The 21,501-nt window shown below is 39.8% G+C and overlaps 1 protein-coding gene across 15 annotated transcripts in view; it reads right to left on the bottom strand.

Annotated features, from left to right (window-relative positions):
- Positions 1-21,501, bottom strand: part of LINGO2 (leucine rich repeat and Ig domain containing 2) — a 1,237,500-nt gene that overhangs the window by 57,043 nt on the left and 1,158,956 nt on the right. Inside the window, exon 1 of one of the 15 annotated variants that reach the window (XM_067041370.1) lies at positions 20,844-20,911. The exons of the other annotated variants lie outside the window; for them this stretch is intronic. Coding sequence (XP_066897471.1) covers positions 20,844-20,897 — 54 coding nt within the window. The 5' untranslated portion in view covers positions 20,898-20,911. Of the gene's footprint in view, positions 1-20,843; positions 20,912-21,501 lie in introns of those variants that run through there. 15 annotated transcript variants of the gene reach the window in all.

Genomic DNA, 21,501 nt, shown 5'->3' with positions numbered 1-21,501 from the left:
CAGGTTTGTGTTTTTATCTGACTTGATTTCTAAAACCATCAAGAAGCCCAATAATACTGAGTAAGCATGGACATGAGAGGCTTGTTTTCTTAGACACACTTTTATCATGCAAGAAGAGGAAATTTCCATGATGCCCATAATTAGGCAGTGTTTCTGAAAGTGGCCAGTTACTGGTTACTGTGGTTTCCCTCCCCAGAAAAAGGAAAAACTTAACCATTTTCCCAAGAGCACATGACTCTCACCGGGGTAAACTTTTTATTTCCCAAAGGGTGTGATCAGCTGAGATCATTCAAATTTAATGGTCCTCAGTCAAACAGCCATGTCAGACATTTTCCACTTTTCTATAATGTTCTGTGTCCACCGTGGACACTTTAGAAGTTTGGAACTTGCGTAGCCATGTTACCCTTAGGTGATTTGATTACCATGTTACTTTATCCTGGTCTGGTGAGGGAATAATCATATCTTGTGCTTCCCAACTCCTCTGAGATGATGTCAGAACAAATTGAGGGTTCCAGAATTTTCCTCAGGTCCTCCTTTTCCCTCTTCTCTCTCCCTTTCTCTTGCTAGTTCTGTTTCCTATCTCCTTTTTCCCCATAGTTTATATCTATTTCTCCATACATCCTCAGATATGTGGTATCCAATGTCCCAAATTGGTGTACTTATTTTGTATGTATGTATGTATGTAGAAAGTTCAATTTTTACTTCCTCCCAAAGTTTTATTCAAAGAATATGGCTGCCCCCAAGTGTCCCATTGGGCTATAGGCCTATATATTTTGAGTGTGTTAGATTTGGGTGATTTCTGTCTGAGATTCCTTTCAGCTACTGGGGGAAGTAAAATGGCAGCAAGTTGGATATATTTTGTATATATTTTCAATACATCATCTTTTATTTTGATTGTAGCTTTGACAGAAATGCATTTTGCAAATCCCCACCTCTCCAGGGTAGGCAAGTCAAAGAGGAGGAAAAAAAGCTTTGTGAGAAAGCATCCAAAATGCATAGATGGCTTTATCATTTTGAGATAGCCAACCTGGCCCAGTATTCCTTCTTTGTCTGATTTCTATTAAAGCTTTTAAGAATGGATTCAGTGGACCGCACTTTCTGTCTATCTTCCTAGAGATGTAAACCCCCGTGGCATCAGAATCATATGAATAGGACTGTATGTACTGATAAGCAATTATCACTGGGGTATAAAGAAGAGTGATAAGGTCTAAGACTATCACAGGGCAAAGAGATAAAGGTTTATTTCCAGTGTTATCAGAAGAGCTCTGCTTAGCCATGCAAAGCTACTTCTGGGAGAAAAAAAGGAAGAGAAAAGCATAAGGGTAGATTATATTCCTTGCAAACATTTATCAATCAAAACAGGAAACTCTGAATGCAAAATTGAAACACAATCACAAAGTCAATTTTAAATAGGTGGAAAAGCCAAAGAAAACATGGGCCTTCTGAGGATTAAAAGGAAGAAATCCTTATCTAAGATTAAAAAAAAAATCCTTACCAGAGATCAAAACAGAAAGGGGCTATGGGAGAGAGGAATTGTGAGGAGATTGCTTTTACAAATGATTTGCGATCGAAATAATTTATATGGCTTTATTCTGCCATTGAGCACAAGATGGAAAATTTCTCGAACTGTAGAAAATGGCCTGCATTAGATCAGAACTATAAAAAATAGGACACAAGCTCAACTCCAGGGACCCAGTGAGATTTTTTTATTGTTGTTGTTATGAAATACAGGTTGTTCACGAAATGCAATTTTAATCATGAACTTGAGGATGATGTACATGAATTCCAACAAATCCTTTGAACAACCGTATCTTTTGCCCCAATAGGTCGACAATGATTTCTCAAGGAAAGATGAAAACTCTATGACGAAACACTTCCTACTTTCTGTTCTTTCTTAAGGACATCCTGTCTGAGATGAAAATTTCAAGGCATCAGCCAGTTCAGAAGCTAACTAGCAGATCAAAGAATGCTAAAATGGTTTATCACAATCAACCTCCATGGTTCTATGTCTCAGAAATGCCTTCCACTGAAACTGACAGCAAAGCTTAACAAATATTTAGGATTGAACAAATTTAGGGAGCCAATGATCTTCATATACTGAGCTAGTCTCATTCATTTCATTAATCCACTCATTCATTCATTGCAACAATTATTGTTTGAACACCTGATATGTGTTAAGCACTGGACTAAGTGCTGGGGATGTTGAAGTGAACAAACAGACAAGACACCTGCCCTCTTGTGACCTGTCATATAGCAAACTTTAATTTCACTACTCTGCTAGTTTGCAGTTAATTTTTTTCAAAGCCAAGAACTCCTTTTTCAAACAAATTCACTTTTAACGCATAGAATAACAGACTCTTATAGACAGAAGGGATATTAGAAAAAAATCTCAGATGCAGGTCATCTAGCCCAAATCCTTAACCTAAAAAAGATGTGAAATCTAGAGTCCCTTGTCCTGGGTCTTATCATCTTCATCATAACGAGGCCTGAAAGCCAGGAAATGATGATATGCACAATAATAACTGAAACCTAAGAAAATGCTTAATAGAATAATTTAAACAATTGCATTGGTAGAAGAGGTAGGCACAAGAGGCAAAAAGACAGAGCCATGCATGACAAAAGCAAAGAAATTGTCTAGTAGCAAACAGAGGCTTGAGATTACAATGTCCAAAAGTGAGTGGTAAACCTGACTGCGAAGATGTTCTTTTAATTATTTTCTCTCCAAAAAGATAACCCCACTTATCTTTATTTATGGAGCCTAAAATGACTCTATTGAGAGTTAAAATGAAATGTCTTTGGTGGACCCTCTCTCAGTCACTAAATGCCCTTATGAATAGAACAAAATGTTGGAAAAAAGCGATAGGAAATGATTTCTATCATTTTTACAGCTAACTTCTAACGAATTAACTCATACCTATTAAAAGTCTGTACAACAGAAACTGCCATACCTGAGAGTTTCAGAGCAATGTGTGGTTTCCAAAATATTTCTTAAATGTAAAAATTATCACATTTTATTTTCATAACAACTCTCTGATGGTTGGATGGACAACTACACCAATTTCTATTCTACTGATGAGAAGAGCACTTAAGTCAAAAGAAATCAAGATTATAGATCAGGTTTTCTGGCTCCTGGTTTGGTCTTCCTTCCATTGTATCACAGGGCCACTCACCAGCAGCCTAATGTCCAAAAGGCTTAGCAGCTGGACTCCTTCTCTGCTTAGAACATTCATGCAGCATCTTCCAAGGAACTTGGGCAGTGAGAATACTCAATGCATGTTTACTGAATAACCATTTTTACTTTGAAATCACGGTCTTTTATTATATACTTTAACATTGCTCCCAGCTTATACATCTGTCTGCAAAATTACCTCACTCGCCTCTCAAGAGAGGTCTGCAAAGGTGGGCAGACTTTCTGTGAAAAGCAACAAAGTAGGGAAAAACTGAAAGTTATTATTTTGAGTTGCAAACTGATGGAAAATACTAAAATTTAACCTAACTTCCTTACGGTATTTCTCAGCATTCTGGTACTTATCCGCCCTGTAACCATAACTTGTCTGCTCTTACAAAATATACATCTATCTTTCTATTTTATATATATATGACAAATAATATGTACAATATGTAATGTAACTTATGCACATATAACCAGGAGGGCACAGTATACACCTCCCAAATCACAGGAAACATATCAAAGCTAAGTATAATTCTACTCTCACTATTTCTATTCAAATTGTGCTGGAGTTTCTACCCAGGGCAATTAGGCAAGAAAAAGAAGTAAAACTTTTTGTTGAAGATATGATCTTACATATAGAAAATCCAAGGAAATCCACTTAAAATATTAGAGCTAATAAATGAGTTCATTGAGGATTCAGGATATCCTATCTATCTATCTATCTATCTATCTATCTATCTATCTATCTATCTATATTTATCTACCTACCTACCTATCTATCTGTATGAGTTATATTTATATGCATTAGCAGTGAAAATCTGGAAATGAAATTAGGAAAACAATTCCATTTACAAGAGCATCAAGAAGAATATAGTACTTAGGAATACATTTAACAAAAGAAATGCAAAACTATAAAACATTATTGAAAGAAGTTTTAGCAGACATAAATAAATAGAAAGACACCCTACATTCATGGATTGGAAGATTTAATGTTGTTAAGATGACAGTACTTTCCAAAGTGAATTACAGATTCAGTGTAATCCCTATCAAAATCCCAGTTACCTGCTTTGCAGAAATGGAAAAGTTGATCTTAAAATTCATATGGAATTACAAGGGGCACAAGTAGCCAAAACAATCTTGAAAAAGAAGAACAAAGTTTGAAGACTTCCACTTCCTGATTTAAAAACTTACTACAAAGTAACAGCGGTCAAAACATTGTGGTACTCACATAAGGATAGACATATAGACCAATGGCATAGAATTGAGAGTCCAAAAATAAATCCTTATATCTATAGCTACTGATATTTTTATAAGGTGCCGAGATAATACAAAAGGGAAATAATAGTTTTTTCAACAAATAATCCTGGCACAACTGGGTAGCCATATGCAAAAGTTAACTCAAATGGAAAACATAGGATTAAATCTTAACCATCCTGGGTTAAGTAAAGCCCCCTTAGATACAACACCGAAAAGCATAAGTGATGAAAATAAAAAATAAATTGTACTCCATCAAAATGAAAAACTTTTGTGCCACAAACCATATCATGAAGAAAGTGAATAGGCAGCCCAAAGAATGGGTGAAAACATTTCTAAATCATATGTATCTAATAAGGGACTTTAATCTAGACTACACAGAGAACTCTCATAACTCATTAATAAAAGATAACCCAATTAAAAATGGGCAAACAATTTGAATAGATACTTCAACAAGAATATGTAAAAATGACCACTATGTATATGAAAGGATGCTCAACATCATTAGCCATCAGGAAAGGCAAATCAAAACCACAACAAAATACCACTTCACACCCAGTAGGATGGCTATAATAAAAAACGACAGACAATAAAAGTTGGCAATGATGTGTAGACATAGGAGACCACATATATAGTTGGTGGGAATATGAAATAGTGCAAATTCTTTGGAAAACAGTTTAGCAGTTCCTCAAAGAGTTACTGTGGTAACAGATTTACCATATGCCTCAGAAATCCCATTCCTAGGTATACACTCAAGAGAAATTATATATCCACACAAAAACCTGTATGTGAATATTCGTAGTACCATTATTCATGGTAGCCAAATGTAGAAAAGTAGAAACCTAAATGCCCATCAACTGATGAATGAATAAATAAAATGTAATATATCTATATAAAAGATTATTTGGGGGCAATAAAAAGAGATTAAATACTGATCTGTTACAACATGGATAAACCTTGTAAATGTGATATAAATTAATCACAAAAGATCACATATTGCATGATTCCATTTATATAAAATGTCTACCAGTGGCAGAAAGTGAATTTGTGGCTGAAAGGAGCTAAGGCATGGGGGGAATATGAGGATGACAGCCAAAGAGTACAGGGTTTCTCTTTGAGGTGATAAATATGTTTTAAAATTGATTGTGGTGATGACTGTATATCTCTATGAATATTCTAAAAACCACTGACTTGTAGAACAAGAGTTGTATACTTATGTATATGTGTATTCAACAAATTTTGGCCATCAAGTTGTGCTAATTAAAGAAAAAGTTAAGTATAACTGACTTGTATGGAGGTCGTTTGTCTGAGTTGTGAGAACATTGAGTTAGCAACTCAGCAAAAACTTTTTTTTCGGAGTAAAATCTTACATGGAAACTCAGCGTAGAAAGCAGAGAAAAGCCCAGTTTCTCTGGTTCAAATGGGGGCGAAGGTTCTAGATCCGACTCATGCAGGTTTATTCCTGAGTTGGCCCCTACAACCTCAAGCAGTCAAGAAGCCAGTGGGCTCCATTGTGTTCCACAGAACACAGTTTAAAAGTGTTCTACGTGAGCTCAAGGACGCCTTCCCACCTCAACCATGTCTAGCATCTACCACCATAGGGCTCTAGTGCTCAGCAGGTGTGACCCATGCTTCCTGGAAAAACTGGGTGAAGATCAGGGATGTTAAATCCGTCAACTGGTCTGTGGAATGGGGGTGTGAGTAGGGAGGGATACAAGAGAATAAGGAATAAAGTCAAAAGTCAAGAATCGGGTCAAATACATTTTTAGATTAGCAGTGAGGAACAAAGGCCAGATGTTTGTGGCATGAACAAAAAATCAGCTGCTGGCACCAGAATTCTTCTGATGGAGGGAAATGTTTATTTAGGAAAATTCTCTTATAGGTCCTTTGGGAGTAGAAGATGTGGCCCTAAAGGCATGAATATTTCGAGCAAAGGAATCAAATATTGTGCACATTGTTCTGCATTGGAGAATAGCAGGAATTTTGGAGAATGGTGGGGTGTGGGTCCAAGAAAAAGAATAAGAATCCCTGACTTCGGAACATGGATGCATAGCTGAAAAGCTTTTTAAGAAGAAGAAGTCGTTTGCATTTCTGTGCTGTAAATCCCTCTCTACTGCCCCAAATCTTGACTTATGTTTGCTGCACACACACACATGCCTAGAGATTTAACGGTAGAAGGTCAGACAAATGGGTGAGGTTATATAGGTCATTTTTCCATTCTTTTGCCTTAGAAGTGATGGAATCTTATTCCACGTATATGTGGGTTAGAAGCTTCATGACCAAAGGGATTGCTGAGGTCTGTGCATTGTCATCTTGCTGGAGAGATGAAATACTCTACCTATAGTCACAAACTATGAGAGAGCCTCAGGCTAAGCACTTCTGATCTTATTCCCAAAGAGAGAAGTGGCTTGATGAGGAGAAAGCCTCCTGTGGCAGAGAGCCAAAAAGACAGACAGAGCAGGAACTTGGATCCAAGGCAGCTTGTGTGTACCCACAACTGCCCTGCATGTCCAGGGGACTGCGGGTCTTACCTGGCAACCCCATGCCTCTTAAAAATAGTCACAGTCACGCTGTCACTCATATGATTAGAGCATTATGAAATGTATTTCTTCTTCTAGGACCCAGTGGAACTTGGTGATTCTTTTCATTTAAATGTCTACATTGGCTTTCCATTTTGAAGCCTTGGCTCTAGCTTGCTAACAGAAAGTAGAGGCTTCCCACAAAGAAGGAATTTATGGTTCTTCTTTTGGGAAACCCAGATTTTTACTTGGAGCTGGACATCAGTAAGTGAAAAATTATTTATTACCTTCATCCTCTTAGCACTGCAAATTGGTCCACGACAGGGTTTTAACTAGTCTTTAAAATATAAGGATATTTCTAGCTAAAGAACGGTGCATTCATTGCCCTTATTTTCTTTTCAATTCTTTCTTCAATTCCTAGGAAGAACTGAAACTAGTTACATTGCTAAGGTGAAGAGGTACATGCTCTGGTATTCTGCCCTGCAATTTCTGCAGTGAAGGTCGCGTGCCTTGACATCTTGCAAGCTCACATGTCAATCATCATTTCTAGCACGCACACTGCTGTGTAGGATGCGGTTACCACCCAGAAATTATAGCAAGTTAATTTAAAGGCTTTATTAAATCATTCTTAAAAACACGTGAACTCAGTTGGTGTCCTTGAGCATTTGGAAAGTTAAATTATTCTTTAGAATTAGCCTACTGAGCTAGAAGGAAATAAAGAACACTCGTGAAACAGGAAAAAAGTGACAAAAATTCCAATGACGAATGGTTTTTAATTATAATTGCATAATAGTCTCTTGTTACAAGTGCCACTTAGTGCTTTGATAATTCCCACCACTGATCCATTAGGCCCCTTCATACATGTACAGGCACCCAGAGTAGAGGACAGAAGAATATCAGAATATTAGCTAACTGCACTCGAGTGCCTTGAATTAGATCAATTTAGTGGCACTCCTAACCATCCTACTATTAGCAAATGCTGGGAGAATGAGAAATGATAAGCCGCTTCTAGCTAATATTCTAGTGAATAGTTTTATGCTGGGATAGAAAAGAAATAGAATATAACAAAGGTAACATTTAGTTTATGGTAATATTTTATTGTTTTAAGTTCCTGATGATTATGAATGATGCTGCTACAAACATTCATATACTAGTTTGTATGTGAACATAAGTTTCCATTTGTCTAGAATAAATTCCTAGAAATGGGATTGTTGGATCACATGATTATTATATGTGTTGAGAAAGTCTGACTTTGAAGAATCCCCATGAGATACCATCTGTCTGCGATGGTGGTTGTATTTGTCATATGTGTTAATACTCATAGAACTAAGTGTAGACATTGAGTCCACAATTCTTTAGTGGAGAATTATTAAAATTTTTAATAATAAAAATGTGTAGGACAAGCACATAGTGAGGCAATAACGAATTGAAAATGTTAAACTAAATCAAAATCTTTACCACCAAGTCCACAAACAGCAAATCAATGAAGAGAGAAATTTGAGGTCTGATGTTTAAATAAAAAGAGGGGACCACTACTCTTTCCTCTATCTTTAAAATTCTAAGTGTTTACGATTGTCTGAAAAATTTATATCAATAAATATTACCTGTGATGTTGGCAATTTTCAAAGCCCTAATTATATTAGGAAAAGAGTTTTTTGAAAGAACCAGAGATCACTTCCATGAGAGGGCAGAGATACAGAACAGAGTAGTTCTGCTTTTAATAAACAGAGTAAGTCAGATTATGCATTTTCACAAATAATATGCCATTTCACAGCAATAAGTATAAAACTGGAGCTATCTTTGTCCCTTTTCTACTCTCAAGAGGAGCCATCACTTAGATGATGATCCCAACTTACCTTAGACTAATGCTAGGATGAGAGATGAGATGTGAAGAAATCTTGAGCTCTTAGTTTTCATTCATTGATTTGTTCACTTAACAAATATATGTTGGATACAACTACGCAGCACAAACTGAGTGTTTGGAATTCAGTGGTGAGTGAATTGGAATCTGACTTAGCAATAGAAGAAGCCAAATAATCACACAAGCATTTAAGTAGAAACTGTATTAATTATTTCAAGGAAAAATAAAAGGGACCCCCAAAAAGATGCATCAGGGATATTTTAGGGGAAAGTATCTTTTCTGAAGTTCAAAGAAGGCTTCCTTGGAGAAGTAACATTTGAACTTAATTTTGTGACTGCTGATCTACATTTCTTCATTCCAATTTCCTTTTTCCTCAACACTCTGGCTAATATCTATGAATAATAATCTCAGGGTATTTGCTTTAGGTTCCAAGTGGGACCTAAAATTATATTAAAACCTGGCAGTAGAACCAACGGTAGGGGCTTAGGTGGCATTGTGAGAAGCGGCCTGGCATTACCCAGAAGATTGCTGATGAAGTTCCCACCACTGAGCAATATTTACACCAGACTATCTGAGGTACAATGTGAGATGCAAACACTCTTATCCCCTAGGCTACTCTGGTGCTCTGAAAAAAGGGTTTAATTCTTAGATGTGTTACCTGGGAACAGAAAGAAGAACATGATGTGTATCTGACAAACATGACATTTCCAATCAGAGGCAGAAGCTCTTCTATTGAGAAATACCAGTTTCCAACTTATGAAACCTAGGGGAATTACTTTCCCCATTATCTAGCAATGGATTAGCAAACTAAAAGCTCACTATAGCTAGGGAGCACTGGGTAAAGAACGATGGGAGGAAACAGAGGAAAACTAGAATCTTGATCTGGTCCTTCATGTTTATCTCTTCAGGAAAACACAAAACTCACCTATTAAACAAACTAAAGGTAATGACAAAAAATATTATAAGTGATAAATAATATAATCAGACATTTAATCTGAATGCCAAAGAAATACCACATGACAAAGTAGTCAGATACAGAAAAATTTAACAGGGTTTCTTGTGAAGTGGTGGAGGTATGACAGATTCCTAATGCATTCTTTTTTTTTTTTTTGTGGTATGCGGGCCTCTCACTGCTGTGGCCTCTCCCGTTGCGGAGCACAGGCTCCGGACGCGCAGGCCCAGCGGCCATGGCTCACGGGCTTAGTCGCTCCGCGGCATGTGGGATCCTCCCGGACCAGGGCACGAACCCGTATCCCCTGCATCGGCAGGCGGACTCTCAACCACTGCGCCACCAGGGAAGCCCCTAATGCATTCTTTTTGCTTGTCTATACTTTCAAAATTTTCTTCCATAAGCTATTTTTCTCTAAGAATACAAAAATAATAAAAATTTTGTAAAAAAATTACATTACTATGAACTTCAAGTCTTCAACTTGATTATTTCTTTGGCTGTGTCTAGTCTACTAACAAGCCCATCAAAGGCATTCTTCATTTCTATTTTTGCTTTACAGTATTTTCTTTTGATTCTCAGAGTTTTGATTTCTCTGATTACGTTACTTATTTTTGCATGTTTTCTACATTTTGCGTTAGAGCCTTTAGCATAGTTATTTTAAATTTCCTGTCTAATTCCAAAATCTTTATCATATCTGAGTCTGATTCTGACGTTTGCTTTATTTCTTCAAGACTGCGTTTTTTCTAGAGTTTTAGTATGCCTTGTAATTTTTTGTTGAAAGATGGACATGATTTATCAGGTAATAGGAACTAAGATAAATAAACTTTCACCTATCAGTTTAATTTTTATCTGGCTAGGAGTTCCGCTTATATGTGAAATCTAAAAAATTGATACAAATGAACTTCTTTACAAAACAGAAACAGACGCACAGACTTCAAAAACAAATTTATGGTTACCAACGGGGAAAAGGGGGGAGAGGGATAAATTAGGAGTTTGGAATTAACCTCTACATACCTCCTCCTCCTCCTTTTTGCCTCCTACTTAAATTGAGCCTATGCCTTGCAGTTCTTTCAGCTGTAATCCACTGGAACTATGCTGTAGCACTGTCAGTGCGGTAGTAAGATATGTGGAGGAGAAATGCTCTACAGTCTTACGAATATATCTCAGTCTTTTAGTGAGCCTGTGTTTCTTGACCAAGACCTTCATGTGTGTTTCTTAGCTTCCCTACCTAACCGGTGAAACAGGAAAGTTAGAGGGTGCCAGAGTCAGAGAAATGTCCTTTTCCCCTGAAGGGATAAGGCTCTGGTAAAGTCTTCTCTTAAGTGTTGATATTTGTTACAGAGACCGCTCTGGGCATATTTCACAATGGTTGGTCTTCCTCTCCCCTGCCAGAGCCAAGAGGAAATCTTCCTTGTCTCTCTTCACTATGAGAACCTGGTAAGGTTTCTGGAGGTGAAACCGACAAAAGTATGGAGGTGCCCCTAAGACTGACCCTCAGGAATTTCTCACTCTGCAGCTAGTCTACCCCATGGCCCTAGCAATTCATCAGAATTATCATTTAAGTTTCCCTATCAGTTTATGGCCCTAGAAGCTTCTGTCCCAAGTAAGCAAATCTCAGCTATGACTCTTCGGATTCACCAGTGTTATGGACTGAATATTTGTGTCCTCCTAAAATTTACATGTGGAAACCCTAACCCCCCATGAGATGGCATTAAGAGTGGGCCTTGGGGGGGTAATTAGGGTTAGATGCAGTCATGAAGTTGAAGCTTCTATGATAGAATTGATGTCCTTGGAGAAAGAGGAAGAGACTGGAGTGTTCTCTCTCCACCATGTGAAGATACAGCAAGAAGGCAGCCATCTGCAAACCAGAAAGCGGGCCTTCACCAGACACCAAATCTGCCAGCACCTTGATCTTAGACTATCCAGCCTCCAGAATTGTGAGAAATAAATATTTGTCATTTAAGTCTTTCAGTCTATGCTATTTTGTTGTAACAGCCTAAAATAGACAACTTGCCTCCTTAGGTTTCAGCATGGCAGTTTGCCAGGCATCCTTAATTCTCTGACAGGTCCAAGGAAAGTCATTGATTTTCAGTTCGTTCAGCTTTTTCTAGTTATAAGAACAGAAATAACTATTGCCAAGCTGTTTGAATGGAAACCAAAAGTGGCCCCCTTTTATAATTACGTATAACTAGTAATACCTTTGAGCAAAACTGTATGATTTTAAACACTGAAGTGCTTTAAGGGCTGCTGCCTACAGTTGTGAAATGTGTGCTCTACACAAGGGCACCCAGCCTAGGAGGCAAGAAGGGATGGCATTTAACTTGTGCAGAGGTGCCCTGTGGGCTGACAGCTGACCCTGCTTTGCAGATTGGAAAAAGGGAGATCCAAGTGGGAACCTGTCAATGATAGCCATCCTACAAAACTGTCCAGTGGCTCTTCCCAGCATAGTTTGTGGGGTACATTCAGACCTACCCTTAGAATTTCTCCAACCTGATGAGGACTTGATAGAACTGAACCACCAGCACAGAGTCCTTGCAGATCCTTCGCTAATTTCCAGCCTCACTCTCTGCAAAGGTCAGAGACTCTCCTGACAATTTCTTCATCTTTATTGTGCCTCCTGCTGCCTCTTGCCTGCCTGGAGCCTGGTTGACTAACTAACATTTGAAAGCAACAAGTGTGTCCCCATGTTCTACAATCATAGCCCCTTAATGGACTCCCTCATGGTTCTGGGAAGCCAAGTGGCAAATGTAAACTTGGGTGGAAGAGAGAAGACTTGTGCAAGGCAGCCAACATCCCCAGTGTGGAGCCAAAGGTTACATCTAACAGGGGGGTTTGAGCCGCATTTTCCCAGCCCTAATGACTAAATCAAGCCCTTACAAGATGGGAGGGGTTGGTGGTATAGAACCTAGTAATGATTCTAGCCCTGCACCAGCAGTGGGCAGCCCTCATTTGTTTTGCTGCCTAACTCTAGGGCAAGATCATTGTTTATTATGGCTCCAAGGCAGTAATCATTTCACATAATGTGAAGATTTTTTTTTTTTTCACTCAATTTACTCTCACGCTTTGGGCTGATGAGAATAATAATGACATGTTGATTACTGGTCCCTTGACAGATGTTGCTCGCAAATGCAGGTCACTGCTCATTCCTACCCTTTTCCCCCTCAGACATCATAAAGTTGTGTTTTGGAATCTCATTCAGTCACTACTTTTCCATCCCAAGGTTTCTGATACTGAGAAGACCAAGACAAAATATTTCTTTTAGGGGCCCTCAATTCCTGCAGTCTGCCCTATGGGATAATTTATGCTGATTTGTTTTAAAGAGACAGGCATACATAATTCATGTCCTGTTCATTGTGGCTTTTGGCCATTGAAAATACTATCTTTCTTTTGGCAGAGCTTGCAGGAACTAGTTACAATAAACATGTCATACCTCAGTGGACACTCTTTTCTCAGCTAATAGGAGCCTGACTTAAATGTAGACTCCATCATGAGTAGAGTGTATTTAATGGTGAATTCAGCTGAGCATTTTCATTCCTTCCAAAGCATAAAATGAGTTTATTATCAGTATCAATAGTTGGTTTTTTTCAAAAGGAGTCAAGGTGTGAAAGGGCATGAAAGGGAAATTAAAATGAAACTCTTGGTGGTTTCATGGTTGGAGGCCAGTTCAAAACTCAAACTTAATAGCTGCTTTTGAACTAGCCAGGAGAATTTTAGGGTCGGAAAGCACACAGATCTGAAAGGAAGCATCAGCGCTGGGCTCCCCACCCAGAAGGCAGAGGGCTGGACAAACTGGAGGCTCCTATGGGTTTCGGGAGCACCGCTAAGGATGGCTGAATTTATACCTGTGAAGATTACAGTGGCATTAAGTATAATCTACACCAGAGAGTAGAGCCAAAGCGGTCTTTTAAAAGTGCAAATCTCATCAAGCTCCTCCTCTCCCTCAGACCCTTCCCTGGGTTTTCCATTTCATCTGGCTTTGTCCCAAGGCCAACAGGCCTACGTGTTCAGGTTTCTGCCCCATCCACAGCAAGCCTCCTCTTGCCCTTCCTAACTATGCTCTAGCTACTCAGGCCTTCTTTTACTTGTCTACAACTGCATACTTTCACCAGAAAAACTCTTGCTCTCACTGCAAAATTCATCCTAAGGAAAAATTTCCTATTTACCCTGGCAAGTTTAAGTCCTTCTGTTAAATGTGCCCACTTACATTTTTGCTCCTGTAATTGTTTGATCGTTTGAAATTTTTGGTGTTTGTGTCCTTCCACTGGACTGTAAGCTCCTTAAGGACACCTGGACTCTGATTCACAGATGTAGCCTCCTAGGGCATAATCAGCCCTTGATAAATAGTTGCTATATGAAAAAATGAATGAGGGCAATAGTTCTCAAATTTTGGGGGCATCAGGATCACCCGGGCAGCTGGTTAAAGCACAGGAGTTCTGATTCATGCGGGTGAGACCCAAGACTCTGTATTTCGAATGAGTTCCCAGATGGTCCTGGAACAACACTTTGAGAACCACACAATATTGGGAAGCCCTTCCACAAATGTGCTCTTACCATGGGGGTCTCAAGTGAGGAGATGTGCATTCTGGATCCATCTCTGCAACTAACCAGCTGGAGGTCCTTAAGCAGTCCCTGATAGTTTCTTCCTAGTCAGTTAATCCTTTTGCTTCTTCCTTTTAGGTATTCCCTGTACATTTCCATTCCTCCCCTTCTAGATGGGAACCTTCTAACCTTACCTTTGGACTATTATAACCACATTCCAAGCATTTTCTTGGCCCCCGCTGCCTGCCCTATGAATCCCTCATTGACTTTATTGCCAGTTTTAAGTGCTTCAGAGACCATCATGACCATGCCTTGCCTTTATCTAAAATCTTGATGGAGGCATCAGTAGTCAAGGTTTTTCACAACTTGGACTTCCTGCTCCCCTGCCCCAATTCAGCATGAGACTCCCTATAGCTTATTGCATTTACCTAATCACCCATCTTTCCTGACAGGCTATCAGCTGCATAGAAGCAAGCACCACGCTAGTCTTGTTTAACTGACATAAACTTGACCCATATTTGTTGCATCATAAAACATTACTGAACAGAGAGGTCGCTGAACACTAGATTTTCCCTTCTGTACAAAAACAATAATCCTAGAAAGCACTTAACTGGGGTTACTCTATGCCAGATTTCTTCTAATCACTTTATACATATCAGTTTATTTAATCCTTACAACAAGCATCCCCATTTTACAGGTAAGAAAATCGAGGCACAGGGAAGTAATGTATCTATCCAAGGTCTTACAAGAGGAACTTAAGGATTCAAATCAAGGAATCAGGTTGTAGAAGTTCATGATCTGACCTACCATGCTATACTGAACAGAGGAGAAGCCCAAATGATGCCTAAAATTACATAGACTACCAAGAATATATCTGTGCCTATTTATTGAGCTACACATAAGCACTCACACACAAAATGTATCATGTGCGGGGGGCTAAGACAGATACTAGGGAATCAAGCATGAATGGAACACAGTGAATAAGGTGAGGGGCAGATGAAGTCAGAAAAACCATGTTCCACCATTTGCTGAGCTATGTGACCCTGGGGAGTTCCATCAGGCCCCAAGGTCACCATCAAACGCTGCACAGACAAGTACTTAGCAGATGCTTACTAGGAAGGCTCACAAAAGCTTTAAGAAATAGGACTGGCAGGCCTAGATGAGAGTGAGTATATAAAAGGCCCTCTATGTAGAGAGCTCCAGCATTGTGTCTTTCTTCCTATGAAGACACTATTTAATTCTCATTTTGTTTGATGATTTAAAAATGTCCGAAAAACAAGGCCACTTTAAGAATCAAGTGGCAATACAATTTTTATCTAGAGTAGTGATTTTCAAATTTTATTGTGTATTACTATCACTAGACTCTTGCAAGACTGCAAGGTCTGACCCACCAAATCATCATTTCTTGAGACTGGGATCCAGGAATCTGAATTTTAACAAGCACCCCAACTGTTCTGCTGCCTCTGATGCGTGGCCAACACATTGAGAATCACTAAGGTGTAAATTAAAAGCAGACAGGGTACTCTCAGAGCTATTCAAAAGACAGAGAGGAGGGTTTCCCTGGTGGCGCAGTGGTTGCGAGTCCGCTTGCCGATGCAGGGGACACGGGTTCGTGCCCCGGTCTGGGAGGATCCCACACGCCGCGGAGCGGCTGGGCCCGTGAGCCATGGCCGCTGAGCCTGCGCGTCCGGAGCCTGTGCTCTGCAACGGGAGAGGCCACAACAGGGAGAGGCCCGCGTACCGCAAAAAAAAAAAAAAAAAAGAAAGAAAAGAAAAAAGACAGAGAGGAGAGAGAAGATGCAAGGATTGTTGATCTGTTTGGCAGAAGAAATGGTTAAGCCACTTCGAAACGGAGATGCAGGTGGAGAAATTTAGCACTCAGAGTGCCAGCCTAAGGAGGAGCTATGAAAGGAACCACATCTGTAATAGAAAGAAGAGTCAAAAATAAGATGAAGGAGATGGTGTTAGGAGATAGGAAAAGTGACCTGAGATAGACAAGAATAAAAGATAAATTTTAAAGGCATAGTCAAATCTTATACTAATTAGGAAATAGGTAGTAGATTGCTATTTCGATTATTGTTTCTTTAAAAACTTCTCTGGTTATTTTTCTACTTAAAATGAAAACTTTTCCCCCCCTGTTGTCAAAATAAAGTCCCCCCGCACCCCAGCACACACACAGACACATACCCACATATGCATGGCTCTATAGGTTCCGCATTAATTTCATCACTGGCTGATGGGAATTGTTAGCTATTTTAGAGATTAAAGGTAACTTCCATGGGGTGCTGTGAAGATTAGATACAATAACGTGTGGGAAGATCTTAGAACAGTTTCTGGCAAGTAGAATTTTAAAATTGTATTTATTATTATTAATTATTAATGTGTAATTATGGGACTTGGAAAGCATTTCCTGTTAGTTGGATCAACGTTGTAAGCCAGAGAGCAAAGCTTAAAGGCACAATAGTTCCATGGTCTCTAGAGAAGGAAGGTTCCTATTGAAGCAAAGTACAAATTTCCAGTGATAAGCATAAGAAAATGAATTTGGAATCCCAGAAATCAGAGAGGATGATGCAAGGCCATCAGAGAGCAGAAACCTGATCTCTAAGAAGAAGGTGTTCTGACATGTTAAAATCTTTCTTATACTTCAGGCCATGACTGGCTGTCACTGAAATTGCCGGTAAGGCCAAAAATCATGGGGAAGGAGTAATAGCGGTAGGTGTGAACTTGGCCACGAATGATTAATGTTCAACACAAATTGGGACACGAGAAAATGGCCTTCTTTGCGTGAGGCCATTTCTCAGATCCTGAGATAGAAAGTACATATTTATATACTTTTATCTTAATTTCCTTTTAACAAATAATGTGGACTTTTAATTAATAGATTTGATATTTACATATTGACTAATAAGTATAACACCCTGCACTAACAGACTCACTGTTATTTAAAGAACTAATTTAGAAAAAGTCTTACAAAACTCCTAATATAAAAAGCTTACTACTGCATGCAAGATGAAAAAACAAAAGGGCCCACAGAAACTTCTCTCATTTATGAGCTAAATATCTGACAATCACAAACAGGCAAAATGGATCGGAAACAGAAAATAAAGAAAGCATCGAGTAGCCAATGTTCATTAAGTATCTAACAGCAGATAGTAAGTGTGCAGGGTCCGGGTATCACAGTGACCCTGCAGGGATGCGCCATCACTTCAGTCTGAGGGAGTGAGTCACACACAGGTTTTTCTCTGAAGCTAATTAGTAGTATTTGAGGCACAATTCTAACATGTTCTGACCCTACCATACATTATAAACAACAGACCAGAATGTAGTTTGAGAAAGTGGTGTTGGTAAGAACAGAAAGTGACAGGGACTCGTCCATTAGTGATGGAAACAGACAGCCTGTGAAACACAGACATGGATTCAAAATGACACTGTGAAGTTATTTAGTTACTATTTCCAAAACATTATAAATCCATGTCTTTCTTTTACAAACGTGGAAACAAATCAAAGCAGTGGACCTCAGCATTCCTTTGTTTGCACACTAGACATGCTTCCTTCGCACCTGCAGAGACTCTGATATGCATCTTGAGGGGCAAGTAGTGCCTCAACTAAGGGTTGGTAGTGATCCCTCATTCATAGGTTAATTACTTACATAGGCATCTAATAAATCCTTACTATAGGGGCTTCCCTGGTGGCGCAGTGGTTGAGAATCCGCCTGCTGATGCAGGGGACACGGGTTCGTGTCCCGGTCCGGGAAGATCCCACATGCTGCGGAGCGGCTGGGCCCGTGAGCCATAGCCGCTGAGCCCGCGTGTCCGGAGCCTGTGCTCCGCAATGGGAGAGGCCACAACAGTGAGAGGCCCACGTACCACACACACACACACACACACACAAATCCCTACTATGTGCTAGGCACTCTTCTAGTGGCTGGGAATACTGCAGTGAACAAAAGAGAAAAATCCCTATCCTTGTTTTGCTTACATTACGTTGCGTGAGTGTGGAAAAATCAAAATAATTAAGATGCATAGATAGTGTGTCTGTGAAAAGTACCATGGAAAAAATCAGGGAATGAGGAAAGGGAGTGCCAGGTGGTGAGGCAGCAGTTGTAAATGGGAGGCTAAGGAGAGCCTCATGTGAAACTATCTTTAAGGGGCTTCCCTGGGGCTTCCCTGGTGGCACAGTGGTTAAGAATCTGCCTGCATAGGCAGGCGACACAGGTTCGAGCCCTGCTCCAGGAAGATGCCACAGAGCAACTAGGCCCGTGCACCACAACTACTGAGCCTGCGCTCTAGAGCCCGTGCTCTGCAACAAGAGGAGCCACCGCGATGAGAATCCTGTGTGCTTCAGTGAAGAGTAGCCCCAGCTCGCCGCAACTAGAGGAAGCCCACGCGCAGCAACAAAGACCCAATGCAGCCAAAAATAAATAAATAAAATACATTTCTATTTTAAAAAACAGCCCCTCAATGGACAGGTTTAAAAAAAAAAATCTTTGAGCAAAGACTTGATGGGAGTGAGGCGGGGGGTGATATCTGGAGGAAGACTTTCTGACAGAAGGAACAGAAGATGCAAAGGCCCCACGATGGAGGCACACCTGGCCTGTTTGAGAAACAGCAGGGGCAGTGAGAACAAGAGAAGGAGCAGGGGGAGACAGTCAGCGAGATGAGCCAAATCCTGAAGGTCTCCATAGGCCACGTGACCTGGCCGTAGGTGCAAAACCACTGCAGGGTTTGACATCTTACAAGTTCAAAGGATCACAAGAAATTCTAAGGAGGCAAGGGCAGAAACTTTAGGAGGCTACTGGAATAATGCTGATGAAAGATGACGTGGCTTGTACCAGCATGTGGAGGTGAAGGTAAGAAAGTGGTCAGATTCTGAATATAGCACGAGGGAGACTTGATAGGCCATGGGAGAAGAAGAAAGGATTGACCCTGGGGCTGAACAACCAAAAGGATAGAAGTCATCAACATATGCTGCTCGACAGTGTAGGCAAGTATACTTCATCCACTGAAAAAGATTCCAATTCAGAATGGATACCATAAAACTAAGTCTGGTGCTTAAAAGCCTATGGATTCAGTGAGTTGGAAAACTGTCTCAGGATCCCTCAGTCCCCCAAAGATACTGACTAGAAGAGACACTGTTGTCTTTCAAAATCGGGCCCTCCCTTCTACTGGGTCTTTCTAATTTCTGTTACATTGCAATACCAATGATGGAATTAAAATTCAATTTCTTAATGTGTAATAATACTAACACATGGCAGTTGACAGAGCTACTTGGTCCACACAGTACAGATAAATCTGGAATTACATTATTCAGAGGAAATTAGGTATCATCTGGTGATTCTTTAATACTCTCTCCACACCCCAGTGCGGCCCATGTGGTCTTAAGCATTCATGAGCGGAAAAGTTGTGACCTCTTGAGAAGAACAAAATTCAACTTATATGGACCCTTTCTAAATAGGAATCATATCTTATCCACCTTTGGATTTCCAGGGCCTAACACGGGGCCTGACATGTAGGATGCACTCAATAATTATTTCTGGGTGAAATATTTAATCTGGGTTTGGGGGTAGGAGGGCCAGATGTCTATCTGAACCAATGAAAAATCTGAATTAAGATAGTTTGTTTTCCTAAGATAGATATATTCAGGAATGTTGACTTAATCAAGTTGTACCTAACAGAGGTCCTCAGGGAGCAGCCTTTAATGAAAAGATAAGAGTGACTTATAATTAGTATATCAATCATTTGCATGTGAATACATGCTTGGAAGCAATTTATTCTCTTGACTAGCTTAAATATTCCATTGCAAGTGTGTTTACCTGATTAGTTTGCTTAGCAAACATTACCTTCTAGTCAGTACAAAGCTAAAGTTCAGCCCACACTCCTGTCCTGATATGCAGAAATTCTGAATCCTGAATTTACCCGTGCATTTTTGACAAGCTGCTGAACTTCCCAGGGCCATAGGGCACTTGAGAGAGAGGAGGAGGGGGAGAGGGAGAGGTTTCTTTTTGAACACAAGGATTTAAATCATACAGTCACTTCCATACTTTTTTGATTCTGATGTTTGATACTATGATAGTAATTAATGGAGTCTAGTTTAATGAAGCTTTATAGTGTTGGGTCAAGTTCTCCCCATATTCAAGCTTCTTCTTGGTTAATCAATGACTCTTTAAAATGGAAAAAGCAATAACTCTTCCTGGAGACTGAGATCCTATAGAGGTGTAATTTCTCTGATATATTGAAAACATCAGTGGTGGCCTTGTGTTAGGTTTTGGAGACACTCACTAAAGAAAATGGGATCATCCCATCATGTTTTACTTTGTTATGCATGAGCTGAGCAGTCAGTCTCTGCTTCTACCCACTTCAGTAGAAGTAGATGGCTTTTGACGGAGTCAGATTGCCTGCGCTGGAACCTGGGGTCTGCCATGTGCTTGCTGTGTGACCTTAGTTACTTAACCTCCCAAGAGCTCCATTTCCTCATCTATAAAATGGCAACAATGAGACATCTGCTACACAGCGTTCTTGTTGGGGTGGGATTAGTTAAGATAATTATGACCTGCTCACGGGCGTCAGCTATGATCACTGCTTGTCTAGGGCTGCTGCAGTACATCTGGGAGAACCCTGCCAGTTCCCTTTCAGGTCTGCATTGCAGTAAACTGTCCAGAACACACACTCATCTATCAAAGGAAAACAAATTATTACAGGGAGATATTAGCAATTCTATTCTTAAAACTATTGGGTAAAACCACACTTCACCATAATCCTCAGAACCCTCCTTAAAATACCTGCAATCTGGTATGTTATTGAGGCAGCCCACGGCCCAGAAGGCGGGCAGTATCTATTAAAAGTTGTTTGGAAATTAGAACTCAGAGAACAGCTGGGTACCTTTGTTACCGGCAGGCTGCTGACTCAAAATGATTGGAAAAAAAAAAAGCCTCACTGGAATGAAGAGAGAGAAAAACCGCAGAACTGAGGGTAAAAAACAAACAAAAAAAAACCAACCAGCTCTTGGCCTTGGAAAACAGATTGCTCTGCTGTCCTGTCATGAAGTAGGTGTACAAGCATTCACAATTCCACATAGGACCTAATCCAATTTTGGAGGGGAAAAACCAACATCAACAACACGATAAAAACCCAGGGCCAGGTGCAGGCTGTTTCCTCTTGCTTCTCTGTCTGAGGAGGCATTTGCTGCTTTATTTCTATTACAAAAGTCC

The sequence above is a fragment of the Kogia breviceps genome, chromosome 8 (assembly GCF_026419965.1).
Source record: "Kogia breviceps isolate mKogBre1 chromosome 8, mKogBre1 haplotype 1, whole genome shotgun sequence".
NCBI lineage: Eukaryota > Metazoa > Chordata > Mammalia > Artiodactyla > Physeteridae > Kogia > Kogia breviceps.
This window is presented reverse-complemented; position numbering and strand designations above follow the sequence as displayed.